The sequence below is a fragment of the Hypanus sabinus genome, chromosome X1, assembly GCF_030144855.1.
Source record: "Hypanus sabinus isolate sHypSab1 chromosome X1, sHypSab1.hap1, whole genome shotgun sequence".
Taxonomy (NCBI): Eukaryota; Metazoa; Chordata; class Chondrichthyes; order Myliobatiformes; family Dasyatidae; genus Hypanus; species Hypanus sabinus.
Window position 1 is genome coordinate 35232136 of NC_082738.1, and position 14229 is coordinate 35246364.

Below are 14229 nucleotides of genomic sequence, written 5' to 3' on the forward strand. Positions count from 1 at the left end.
AGCTCTGTTTACACAAATCACTAAGATGTGGCAATTGTGTACAGAGGGGGGAAGAAGTTTGAAATGATAAGTTTGTTGGTCTGTAAAACTGGAACAGCAAATTCCAGGAGGGCTGTAACTTTGGAGCAGTTCCCATGTATAGTGAGACCTTCTCAGGAAATTTGGAACTTCCACATTCATAAGACATAGGGGTAGAAATAGGCCATTGGGCCCATTGAATCCACCATCCATTCTGGGCTGATTTATTTTCCCCCTCAATCCCATTCATTTGTCCTCTCCCCTTAACCCACATTAACTAATGAAGAACCAATCGACTTCTGCTTTAAATATACCTAATTACTTGGCCTCCACAACTGTCTGTGTCAAAGAATTCCACAGATCCACCATCCTCTGGCTGAAGAAATTCCATGTCATCTCTGTGCTAGAGTTTTTGGCTTTTGGGGTGAGGTGGGGGCAAATATGGAAATAAGAAAATAGACCAAGTAAAGCTATAGATCAATGGGTGAATGGCCTTGTCTTTTTACTCTTTAGGAGTTCATGATATTGCTAATCTTTCACACCTTCTATTTCCTTTCCAGCCCAGATTAGCCAACAGAAGTTTGATGCCACCCAAATGCATGCCATTTCAAAAGTGGCATCTCAGGAGAGGATGGTTGATGATGGTACGGGGAAAACTGAGGTACAGTGTTATTATTCTGTATGGATACTGAGAGGCAGAAAGTATATAGATGGTATGAACCAATGAAGACATGGTTGAACCGATGGATAGAATGAAATGAATGGGAACAGTGAAGAGATGATGCCAAAACCAAAGAACATAAGAAATTGGAACAGGTGAATGCCACTTCATCCCTTGTGCTAGGTGCACCATTCAGCAAAGCTAAGCTTGTTATTGTGACACCACTCAACTAGTTGGTACATCTCACTCCTGTATGCCCTCTCATCTTTTGTTGGTCAAGATCATTTGACTGACCTGTGTGAACCTCTCATTGGTTCTGCCCCAAGGCCCAAGCCATGTGACCTTGGTAGTTTCTTTTGTTCTTTCCAGCTCAGACTGGTTCAAACCAGTCCAACCAAGTCAGCCAAACTCTGGACCCAGATGGCCAGATCACAAGCTGATCTTTCTGCAAGCCTGCCACTTTACATAATAAACAGCTTCTGGATTGGGGAGCATGCCTTACGAGAATAGGTTGAGTAAACTTGGCCTTTTCTCCTTGGAGTGACAGAGGATGAGAGGTGACCTGATAGAGGTGTATAAGATGATGAGAGGCATTGACCTTGTGGATAGTCAGAGGCTTTTTCCCAGGGCTGAAATGGTTGCCACAAGAGGACACAGGTTTAAGGTGCTTTGAAGTAGGTACAGAGGAGATGTCAGGGGTAAGTTTTTTACACAGAGAGTGGTGAGTGTGTGGGACGGGCTGCCAGCGGCGGAGGTGGATACAATAGGATCTTTTAAGAGACTTCTGAATGAAGTTTCTTAAAAAACTCATGGAGCTTGGAAAAATAGAGGGCTATGGGTAACCTTAAGTAATTTCTAAAGTAAGTACATGTTCAGCACAGCATTATGGGCCGAAGAGCATGTATTGTGCTGTAGTCTTTCTATGTTCTTATCTGAGAATGATCTCAGGTTTAGCAGATCACTAGCATAAACTCCTTGCGTTCATGTTCAGTTGCTTCGATTAAGCTATCCCTGAGCAAGAACTAATTCACCAAACAGTTCACAAAATGGCGGCTGCAAGAAAAGTCTTATACAGGCCTTTCTGCTCCTGAACATTGGTGTTTCCATACCAGGCCATGATGCAACTAATCAGGATGCTCTCCACTATGAATCTACAGAAGTTTGTAAAGTTTTAGATGGCATGCCACATCTGTGCAAACTTCTAAGAAAGCAATGGCACTGTTGTGCCAACTTTGTAATGGAACTTGCATGCTGGTCCCAGGACAAATCCTCAACTATGACTATGTGAAGGATATCCTAATGAGGACTGGCTCATGAACCTCCAGTTTGTTCCTTTTTCGTTTTTGCTGACATTGAGTGAGAGGTTGTTGTTGTGGCACTATTCAACCAGATTTTCAATCTCCCTCCTATATGCCGATTCATGACCAGCTTTGATTTGGCCAACAACAATCAGCAGAGTTAAATATGGCATTGGAGCTGTGCTTAGCCACACAGTCATAGGTGTAAAGTGAGTAGAGCAGGGGGCTAAGCACACAGCCTTGTGGTGTACCCGTGCTGATGGAGATCGTGGACGAGATGTCATTGTCAATCCAAACTGACCGGGGTCTGCAAGTGAGGAAGTCGAGAATCCAGTTGCACAAGGAGATATTGAGGACAAGGTCTTGGAGCCGTTTTTCTGCTAAAGTGAATGAACTCTCACTTTTTTTCCATATTGCACTCCATCTGTCATGTCCATTCTCTTATCTGGTCTATATCTCCTAGAAACCTCTTTACATTCCCACCGAATTTTGTGTTATCACAAAGTTTCAAATGTCTTATTTGGCTCCCTTCGCCAAATCACTGATACAGACTATCAGCGGTGACATTCTTGTGATACATCACTGATTGACTCATTTGTTTCTAATCCTTATTTTTTATATATTAACAGATTTTCAATCTTGACCCCAATTCCACCTGTGCTAACTTTGCTTAGCTATTTCCCCCATTAGATCTTATTATTGAAAATCCAAAGGGAGTTGAAAGGAACGTAAGAGGTTACAAGATCACTAGACTCAAAAACATTTACTTCCCCCAAGCTGTCAGGGCCAACCTCCACCACCACATCCACATCGCCTATCATCACTTCATGTACATACAATCCGTCTGTCCATATAGCAGTTATTTGTACATTGTGCTTTATAGGGTTGTTTTTATATTTATATTTATTGTGTTTTTTATTGTGCTTTTTATACTTACTGTGTGTTTTACATGCTGCATTGGATCTGGAGTAACAATCATTTCATTCTCCTTTACACTCGTGTACTGGAGAATGACAATAAACAATCTTGAATCCTGAAATAACTGAGGGAAAGAAATTGAGAGGATTGTTATAAGAAGTAGTCTCCTTAATGCTCTAGCTCCAGCGACCCAGGCTTGATGCTGACCTTGGGTGCTGTCTGTGTGGAGTTTGCATGTTTTCTATGACTGCGTGAAATTCCTCTGCTTCAGTTTCTTCGCGCATCCTCAAAATAAGCTTCTGGGTTAATTGACTGCTGTAAATTGCTGGCAATTGAAAAACTAATTTGGGAGAAATTGGTGGGTATGTAAAGGGATACACAGAAGAATAATAAAAGGGGTGGGAGTGAGTTCTGCTGGGAGCTGGCATAGGCTAAATGGGCCAAACGATTTCCTGTGCCATTACAAATGTTCATCTAATCTTGTATGCATAGCAGGAATTCACCCTCTGCATTGTTAGCATTGATGAACTCTGGCTTGTTCTTTTGATTATGGATTCTCATTGCAGGTTTGGAGAGTGGAGAACCTTAAACTGGTTCCTGTGGACCCAAAGACGTACGGATTTTTCTACGGAGGTGACTGCTACCTACTCCTGTACACGTATCTGGTGAACAGGAAGGAGCATTTTATCCTCTATATTTGGCAGGTATTGCTGTCTGAAGAGGAAACAAAGACATATCATAAACCCCACTACAGTAGAATTCCAACTGAGACTGGAGCTAAGCTAAGTCTGCCTACTCTCTTCATTTTGTTTTTGCAACCCACACATTTTCAGGATGCCAAGCTTCTGTATTTCATCCATGTACCCAAATTCTTTTGTAATGGGAAACAATAACTTGAATATATTTGTCAATTAGTGATGATAGTACTGGTACAACATGATTTATGGTTCACTTTTGTGGCCATTTAAAAGTCAACCATATGGGATGGGCGTGCAGTCACACTTGGGTCAGACTGGGTAAGGTTGGCAGACATTTAAGGGTTTTTGCAACATTCTGGTAGTTTTGCGGTCATTGTTACTAAAACCAGGTTCCAGATTATTGACTTTAAATTCCATAGTTGTCCTGGTGGGATTTGAACTCTGGTCTTTAGATTACCAGACCCATAACCATTCATACAGATATTGCACATGAATATTAAAGATGTGAAGAGAGTTGTTGGAGCCATTGGTGTCATTTTAACAAACAAAATCATAAGTGTGAAGAAAGTACAAGTTATGAGTCATAGCCGAGTAGGTAGCATGTTTTCTAGAAGCTTCAAGATTTCAGGTCATACTCAACAAACTTGAGCCTAAGCTGCGGGCCTAGACTCCCAGTGGGTTACTGAGGACGTACAGCACAGTTATCGACACCATCTTTCTGATGAGATGTTAAGCCCCTCCCCCCACCACTTGGGTGGGTTTGAAAGATGCCAGGGAATCATCTTGAAGAAGCGCAGAAAAGTTCACTCATCGTCATGCTCAATATTATTTTTTCCTCCAATTTCACAAAAGCACACAATCTGCTCATTGACATTGCTATTATAGGATCTTGCTGTCTAGTAATTGACTGCTAAATTTATAATGGTGAATTTACTTCAAGTGCTACTACATCAGACATCCAGAACCTTTTGATGTGTGGACACTCCTTTGAAAACTGGTCACTTGAGGTAAAATACCTCAGGTCTGAGGTCAGCTATACAACCATTTCTTCATGAGGAAATGTGACCAACAGACTGACATAATTGAAAAATATTGTACTTTTTCTAGTCTGAGCAGTGAGACACACATGCCTAGAAACTGGACCCATTCGGCAAGATTTTTCTGACGAATTTGTGCATAATATTATTTCACGATAATTTCAAGGTTTATCAATAACCATTGGAAGTGCTCAGACCAGCTTCCTCAATTAATTCTTTGTACATTATACATTTGCCAGGTGTCTAATAACATCGTTCAAAGGTGAGCAGTGCCAGTTCCTGTTTGCTCATGGAAATTGTTTAAAAGTCTGACTCAGAACCTGAAAGTTTAGGGGTGAAAACCATTCCAGTAATTCTTTAATAGCTTTCTCCCAGCTCTTCAGTCTACTAGGGGCATTACTGCTTCATGTGGTTCCCATTCAGTGTACCAAAATAGTGGTCCAATATGGTTTGAAATTACTCTGGTTATGAACATCTTTAACCATGTTAGTGATTCTGTTCTTAGGGACGCCATGCCACCCAAGATGAACTAGCTGCCTCAGCCTATCATGCGGTCCAGGTTGACCAGAAGTTTGGCAATAAACCAGTGCAGGTTCGGGTCACTATGGGGAAGGAGCCTCGACACTTCTTGACCATCTTCAAAGGCAAACTAATCATCTTTGAAGTAAGTCTCTTGTATAATGCGAACTTGTATGGTATTAAAACTTGGGTTAACAGTGACATTGAATTGTGTGCCGACTTTGATCCTTGATCCTATGTATGTTGACAACTGAATTGGTGCTGCTTCATGCACCATGCTGGGCTCGTCAATTTCATCAACCTTACCTCCAACTTCCACCCTGCCCTTAAATTCACTTGGTCCGTCTCTGACACCTCTCTCCCCTTTCTCAATCTCTCTGTCTCCATCTCTGGAGACAAAATGTCAACTGACATCTCTTACAAACCTACTGATTCCCACAGCTATCTCGACTGTACCTCTTTCCACTTTATCTCCTGTAAAAATGCTATTCCCTTTTCACAGTTTCTTCACCTCCACCGCATCTGTTCCCAGGATGGAGCTTTTCATTCCAGGAGATCAGAGATGTCCTCCTGTACATCCCTGCTCACCCCTTCTTCCCACCGTCATAATAGCGATAGAGTCCCTCGTGTACTTACCTACCACGCCCCCCCATCAGCCTCTGCACACAACACATTATCCTCCGCAACTTCCACCGTCACAAAAGGAATCCTACCGCCAAACACATCTTCCCCCTCCCCCTCCACTTTCCACAGGGATCGCTCCCTCTGCAATTCCCTTGTCCATTCATCCCTCCCCGCTAATCTCCCTCCTGACACTTATCCCTGAAAGCAGCCAGAGTTACTACACCTGTCCACACTCCTCCATTCAGGGCCCCAAACTATCCTCCCAGGTGAGGCAACACTGCAACTGTGAATATGCTGGGCTCGTCTATTGTGTCCGGCGCTCCCAATGTGGTCTCCTCTACACTGGTGAGACCTGTCGTAAACTGGGGGATCACTTCGTCGAGCACCTCTGCTCCATCCGCCACAAGAGGGACCTCTCAGCGGCCAAGTATTTTAATTTCCATCCCATTCCCATCCTGATGTTATCAGTCCATGGCCGAGAAGAGGCCACCCTCATGTCAGGAGCAACATTCCATCTGGGTAGTCTCCAACCTGATGGCATGAATATCAATTTCTCTCTCTAGTAAACAAATTCTGTGCCCCCCCCACTTTCCTCCATTCCTCACTCTGACCTTTTACTTCTTCTCACCTGCCTATAATTTCCTCCTGGGTCCCCTCCTCCTTCCCTTTCGCCTATTGTCCACTCTCCCCTCCTATCAGATCCAGCCCTTGACCTTTCCCACCCATCTGGCTTCACCAATCACCTTTCAGCTAGCCTCCTTCCCCTCCCCCACCTTTTTATTCTGGTGTCTTCTCCCTGAAGCGTTGATTTTTTAATTCTTTTCCATAGATGCTGCCTTCCTCCAGCATTTTATGGTGTTGCCACATTGTTACATGTTAAACCAAGGTCTTGAATAATTCCTCTGGTGCTTCAGGTAGTTGTTAAAGATCCCATAGCATGATAAACTAAGATGTTTTACATAATTCTTCAAATGACACCACTAAAACAGATTATTTGATCATTCTTCTAAGTATTCAACACACCTTTTGGTTTGTCTGGCTCATGTGGGGATCTCCGAGAAAACAATCTTTATTTCACTATGTGAAGGCCGCATCTCTAAGTCATTATTTAGAATCTAAACACAAGTCTCTCTATATTAGTGACTTTGTGCTTTGGAGGTGAGCTGACTTTTAGATCCTATGTTTAATAACAAAGTACCAGCGAAGATAATTTTGATCATTATGATGCGGAAGGCCATGTACATGGAAGTCAGACTTTTTGTTTTGCCCCTCACAATCAGTTAGCCTACTCGTACATGAAGAACGCACACTTGAGCTCATTGACACATTTTCTGGTTAGCCCCTAGTTCGGGGAGTACAGAATTCGAGGCCTGAAGATCATGGTCCTGGGTCGATACCAAAGGTCAAAGTTCAAAGTCAACAAGTCCAGAAGTTGAGGCCTAATAGCCAAAGCCCTTGGTTTGTGAGTCCACTGGGGAAGTCAGAGGTCTGATGTCCAAGTCCGCTGGAGACCTGGAAATGTCCTGTCCTGGGGTTGAAGGGTTGTCTGTGTACACACACAAAATGCCAAAATGCTGGAGGAACTCAGCAGGTCAGGCAGCATCTATGGAAAAGAGTACAGTCGACTTTTCAGGTCAAGACCCTTTCATAAGGACTGGAGAAAAAAAAGATAAGTAGATGTAAAAGGTGAGGGAGGGGAGAGAGAAACACCAGGTGATGGGTGAAACCGGACGGGGGAGGGATGAAGTAAAGAGCTGGGAAGTTGGTGAAAGAGATAAAGGGCTGGAGAAGGGGGAACCTGATAGGAGAGGACAGAAGGCCGTGGAACAAAGAAAAGGGGGGAGGAGCAGCAGAGGGAGGTGATGGGCAGGTAAGCAGATAAGGTGAGAGAGGGAGTAAAGGGGATGGGGAATAATGATGAAAGTGGGGAGGGTGGGGGTGGGGCATTACCAGATGTTTGGGAAGGGGAAGTGGAATTAAAATGGATGGCCACAGGGAGATCCCATTTTTCTGATGGATAGAGTGTAGGTGCTCGGCGAAGTGGTCTCCCAATCTATGTCAGGTCTCACCAATATACAGGAGGCCACATCAGGAGCACCAAACACAGTAAGTAACCCCAACAGTGTCACCTCACCTGGAAGGACTGTTTGGGGCCTTGAATGGTAGTGAGGGAGGAGGTGTAGGGGCAGGCGTGGCACTTGCTCTGCTTGCAGGGGTAAGAGCCAGGAGGGAGATCAGTGGGAGGGACAAATGAACAAGGGACTATTTGTGTGGGGGGTGTGAGGAACGCTGCTTGTTTTTCCATTGTTGCTTGTGTTCTGCTGAACGTTGTGGACATGCGATGTAGGCAACATCTGGGCTGCCCTCAGCACACCCTCGGATTATGTTGGTTGTTAACGCAAACGGCACATTTCTGTCTCGATGTGATAAATAAATCTCAATCTGAATCTGAGAAAAACAGGTGGAGAAGAGAAAGACAAAGGAGATCCACTGACTGCTGTTTAAAATGTTGCCTGCCATTGCCTGAATGATATACTTCTAAATATGTTAGCCACTGTACAGATTTAAGGTGCTGAAAGAAAAAAGTGCGATAATTTTTTTTTTAAGTGGCATCACCAGTAACTGAGTTAATGTACAAGAACTAAAACAAGGGACTGACTTTAAAACATTTCACCATAAGCTAACATTTGAAGTGATGTTATTTGGATGGAAGAAAGGGAAGGGGAGATGGCTTACTTTGAGGGCAAGAATGCCTACAATTTCTAACTGCTTGCACGTGCATGGCTATGGGAACGTGTTGGGTATTAGAATTACATTTGGTTTGCTCAAAAGTCAGCAAGTGGCTAATGTGGCCTCAATGTGTTGTTCTGTTTATGAATTAAGTATAAACATGGGGTGTTTGCTTTTTAAATGAATTCTTTAATTTTTCCAAATCTTCAGTGTTGAAGCTATTTCATTTAAGTATTTAAATACTTTAAATGAGGTGCTACATTTTGGTAGGAATAATCCAAATAGGACATACAAGGTAAATGGTAGGGCATTGAAGAATACAGTAGAACAGAGTGATCTAGGAATAATGGTGCATAGTTCCCTGAAGGTGGAATTTCATGTGTATAGGGTGGTGAAGAAAGCTTTTGGTATGTGTGGTGAACTACATATACCTGTCTGGACTTGCTCCCTGCTGACTGCTCCTGTGGCTCCTCCCACAGACCCCAGTATAAAGCGGATTGAGGCCTCTCAGTCTCCAGGATGTAGTATGGTGGCCAACCACTGCTTGTTCCTTCTTCCAGTCAATAAAAGCCGATATCTCACCTTTACGTCTCGGAGTGAGTTATTGATGGTGCATCAGTATGTTGGCCTTTATAAATCAGAGCATTGAGTACAGGAGTTGGGATGTAATGTTAAAACTGTACAAGGCATTGGTAAGGCCAAATTTGGAGTATTGTGTACAGTTCTGGTCACCGAATTATAGGAAAGATGTCAACAAAATAGAGAGAGTGCAGAGAAGATTTACTAGAATGTTGCCTGGGTTTCAGCACCTAAGTTACAGGGAAAGGTTGAACAAGTTAGGTCTTTATTCTTTGGAGCGTAGAAGGTTGAGGGGGGACTTGATAGAGGTATTTAAAATTATGAGGGGGATAGATAGAGTTGACGTGGTTGGGTTTTTTCCATTGAGAGTAGGGGAGATTCAAACAAGAGGACATGAGTTGAGAGTTAGGGGGCAAAACATTAAGGATAACACGAGGGGGAATTTCTTTACTCGGAGAGTGGTAGCTGTGTGGAACGAGCTTCCAGTAGAAGTGGTAGAGGCAGGTTCGGTATTGTCATTTAAAGTAAAATTGGATAGGTATATGGACAGGAAAGGAGTGGAGGGTTATGGGCTGAGTGCGGGTCGGTGGGACTAGGTGAGAGTAAATGTTCGGCACGGTCTAGAAGGGCCAAGATGGCCTGTTTCCGTGCTGTAATTGTTATATGGTTATTTGTCAAGCAATTTATGAATGGAGGAACTGCTATTTTAAATAAAATAATGACTGTGTATTATTTAATCATTTGTTAGGGGGGCACCTCAAGGAAGAACGGCAAACAAGAAGAGCCACCGGTCAGACTCTTCCAGGTTCACAGCTATGATAAGTCCAACACCAAAGCGATCGAGGTCTCACCCTATGCTTCATCCTTGAACTCAAATGACGTTTTTCTTCTAACGACTAAAACAATTTGCTACCTCTGGTTTGGGAAGGTAAAAATACTTGAAGCACAAATGACAAGCTATCAGCTAAATATTTAGGAAGACATTAATAGCAAACCCTTTCGGCTTATTTTGGAAGTTCAGTCCGTGGTCTGTGCTGTTGGCTGTTCCAAGCAGGAGGCATTACCGTAGTGTCCTTTGGATGCCACTAGCCAGTGAGCATTGGTGCCTCTCATGATAATGTCTGACAACACTTTTACCATATGTTTCCACTCAGTACTCACACCACCTCCGCTTGCTCATACTTCCCCTTCCCACGGCACACCTAGTTCCTGTGAAAACATTTCATAACCTGATTTGATTATTGCTGGACCTCAAGTCAAACAGCTTTTGTTCCATCTCGTTTACATTGTTAAAGGCAAAAGTAGAAAATGAATTGGCATCCTGTAAATTAATCTTCAGTTTCATAGGATATTTGATATCAGCTCTAATCTAAAAGGATCCATGTTGTTTATTTATTGCAGTTTGTCTTGTTTTGCACATAGGTTATTTGTCGATATTTTGTCAGTTTATGTATAAATTTTCATACATTCTATTGTCTTTCTTATTTTTCCTGTAACTGCCTGCAAGAAAATGAATCCCAAGGTAGTCTATGGTAACATGCATGTACTTTGATAATGAATTTACTTGGAGCTTTGGTCAGATAATCAACAATAACGATGTCACTGTGTCTGATTACCTTTGCGTTAAAAAGCAGAGTCTGCCATGATTTCATGGACTTTTGATAGATAGACAGATAGATACTTTATTCATCCCCAAGGGGAAATTCAACATTTTTCCAGTGTCCCATACACTTATCGTAGCAAAACTAATTACATACAGTATTTAACTCAGTATAAATATGATATGCATCTAAAATCACCCTCCCAAAAAGCATTAATAAATAGCTTTTAAAAAGTTCTTAAATAGTTTACTAAAGTGCATTGAGTGGTAACTTAAGCTCAGTCCTAACCCCGGCACTTTAACATGTCTTGCCCCTGGTGGTTGAATTGTAGAGCCGAATGGCGTTGGGGAGTAATGATCTCTTCATCCTGTCTGAGGAGCATTGCATTGACAGCAACCTGCCGCTGAAGCTGCTTCTCTGTCTCTGGATGGTGCTGTGCAGAGGATGTTCAGGGTTTTCCATGATTGACCGTAGCCTACTCAGCGCCCTCCGCTCTGCCACCGATGTCATACTCTCCAGTTCTGTGCCCACAACAGAGCCCACCTTCCTTACCAGCTTATTAAGACGTGAGGCGTCCCTCTTCTTAATGCTGCCTCCCCAGCACGCCACCACAAAGAAGAGGGCGCTCTCCACAACTGACCGATAGAACATCTTCAGCATCTCACTACAAACATTGAATGATGCCAGCCTTCTGAGGAAGTACAGTTGACTCTGTGCTTTCCTGCACAGGGCATCTGTGTTGGCAGTCCGGTCTAGCTTCTCGTCTAACTGCACTCCCAGATACTTGTAGGTCTTAACCTGCTCCACACATTCTCCATTAATGATCACTGGCTCCATATGAGGCCTAGGTCTCCTAAAGTCCACCACCATCTCCTTGGTCTTGGTGATATTGAGACACAGGTAGTTTGAGTTGCACCATATCACAAAGTCCTGTATCAGTTTCCTATACTCCTCCTCCTGACCATTCCTGACACACCCCACTATGGCCGTGTCATCAGTGAACTTCTGCACGTGGCAGGACTCTGAGTTATATTATTGGAAGTCTGATGTGTACAGGGTGAACAGGACCGGAGAGAGCACGGTCCCCTGTGGCGCTCCTGTGCTGCTGACCACCGTGTCAGACCTACAGTCTCCCAACCGCACATACTGAGGTCTGTCTGTCAAGTAGTCCGTAATCCAAGCCACCATGTGTGAGTCTACTCCCATCTCCGTTAGTTTGTGCCTTAAGATCCTGGGCTGGATGGTGTTAAAGGCACTAGAGAAGTCCAGGAATGTAATCCTCACAGCACCACTGACCCTGTCCAGGTGAGAGAGGGATTTGTGCAGCAAGTACGTGATAGCATCCTCCACTCCCACCTTCTCCTGATACGCAAACTGAAGAGGATCCCAGGCGTGCCTGGTTTGTGGCCTCAGATTCTGTATTATCAGCCGCTCCATGGTCTTCATCACGTGCGACGTCAAAGCAACAGGTCTGAAGTCATTTATCTCCCTTGGTTGTGGTTTCTTCGGTACCGGGACAATACAGGATGTTTTCCACTGTCTGGGTACCCTTCTCTGCTCCAGGCTCATGTTGAAGATGTGCTGAAGGGGTTCTCTCAACTCAGACGCACAGGCCCTCAGTAATCGTGGGGATACTCCATCTGGTCCAGCCGCCTTGCTGGTACAGATCTTCCTCAGTTGACCTTTCACCTGTGCAGCCGTAATCTTGGGCGTGGGTAAGGTCTCCTGTGAGTGGCTATTTTCCTATGAGAGAAGTGAGAGGGAGGACGAGTAGAGAGACAAGCCTGGTGTGGAGTTCTGCGGTGAGGATGAGATTGTGCTATCGAACCTATTGAAGAAGTTATTCAGCTGGTTCGCTTTCTCCACATCTCCACTTGTGTTTGCCCCCCGCTTTGTACCGCATCCGGTGATGATCTTCATCCCGTCCCACACCTCCTTCATGCTTTTGTTCTGCAGCTTTTGTTCTAGCTTCCTCCTATACTGCTCCTTTGCCCCCCTGAGCTGTACTCTGAGTTCCTTCTGAACTCTTTTAAGCTCCAACTGATCGCCATCTTTAAAGGCCCTCTTCTTCTGGTTTAAAAGGCCTTTGATGTGGCTGGTGATCCAGGGCTTATTATTGGGATAGCAGCGAACAGTTCTAACAGGAACAACGGCGTCCACACAAAAGTTAATATAGTCCGTTGTGCAGTCAGTGACCTCCTCAATGCCCCCACAGAGCCCCCCCTTGCAGTACATCCCAGTTGGTACATCCCATTTGTCCAAAATTTGCCTGATAACAAGAAATAAAATGGCCTCTATCTTCACGACACTTGTGCTGAACATTACTATCGCTGATACGCTTTACTCATGACTGCCAGTGAGGTTCATTAACTTGTTCTCAAAATTACCTATTGTTGTGTTGAGAAGATGGGTAGAAGTCACAGGAATAGCCTTGTATGCTCAGGAGGAGTAAATCCTTTATTCAAACACGCCTCCCAATGGTAACCAAACACTGTCACAGAAGAGTGCAGAGAGGAGGAATAATGTTGTTGCAAGTTCTTTAAGGTTATAGTTCTGATTCTGCTCTTCCAACCTGTAGGGATCCAATGGGGATGAACGTGAAATGGCAAAGGAGTTGGCTGTCATTATTTCCAATGGAAATAAGGCTGCCGTTGCTGAGGGCCAAGAATCAATGGAATTCTGGGAAGCACTCGGCGGAAAGGTGCCTTATGCAAATGATAAAAGGTAAAAAATAAATCCTGCAACTGTTTTTCCTTAACATCACTGAGTTAAGGTTCCTTGGGTTGCAGCTTCCTCTTTTACTTTGGTTACATGACCATTTGACATTTGGACAAGTGGTGTTAGAGGGTGACCTTTTGGTGGAGTGGGTATTATTGCCAAGTTCTATCCTGTTCTTGTCTGTTAGTCACACATGACCTCTTGCAGGAGACCAAAGGCAGTCGGGGCTTTGACTCAAAGGCAGAAGGGGGCTATTGAGTCTTTTGTGTCTATGCTGTTTGATAAAGAGCCACTCAGTGTAGGCCCACTGGCTTCAGAAAATCTACAGCACAATACAGGCCCTTTGGCCCACAAAGTTGTGCTGAACACGTCCCTACCTTAGAAATGACATAGGGTTACCCATTGCCCTCTATTTTTCTGAGCTCCCTGTACCCATCCGGGAGTCTCTTAAAAGACCCTGTCGTTTCTGCCTCCACCACTGCCGCCAGCAGCCCATTCCACACACTCACCACTCTGAGTAAAAAACTTACCCCTGACATCTCCTCTGTACCTACTCCCCAGCACCTTATACCTGTGTCCTCTTGTGTTAGCCATTTCAGCCCTGGGAAAAAGCCTCTGACTATCCACACGATCAATGCCTCTCAATATCTTTGTAGCCCTGCAGGCCACTGCTCTACAGCCAAATCCTGTTTAACGGTGAGGAGGAGTTTCCACCTCACCGCCTCCATAGCCTCACCTGTCTCCAGGTGCAAATGTTTTATATCTCCCTGCTAATCCTTCGACCAATTCCTTTAAACCCCTGTGCCTTTGTTTCTAGGAGCAGCAGGA

The 14229-nt window shown here is 44.1% G+C and overlaps 1 protein-coding gene across 5 annotated transcripts in view; it reads left to right on the forward strand.

The window, feature by feature from the left end:
* The window catches only part of avil (advillin), a 99795-nt gene that overhangs the window by 53238 nt on the left and 32328 nt on the right, over positions 1 to 14229 (forward strand). For all 5 annotated transcript variants that reach the window (XM_059956360.1, XM_059956362.1, XM_059956359.1 and 2 more), the window contains 5 exons: positions 579 to 679; positions 3462 to 3599; positions 5136 to 5294; positions 9831 to 10010; positions 13262 to 13407. In XM_059956360.1, the coding sequence (XP_059812343.1) occupies positions 579 to 679; positions 3462 to 3599; positions 5136 to 5294; positions 9831 to 10010; positions 13262 to 13407 (724 nt within the window). The remainder of the gene's footprint in view (positions 1 to 578; positions 680 to 3461; positions 3600 to 5135; positions 5295 to 9830; positions 10011 to 13261; positions 13408 to 14229) is intronic.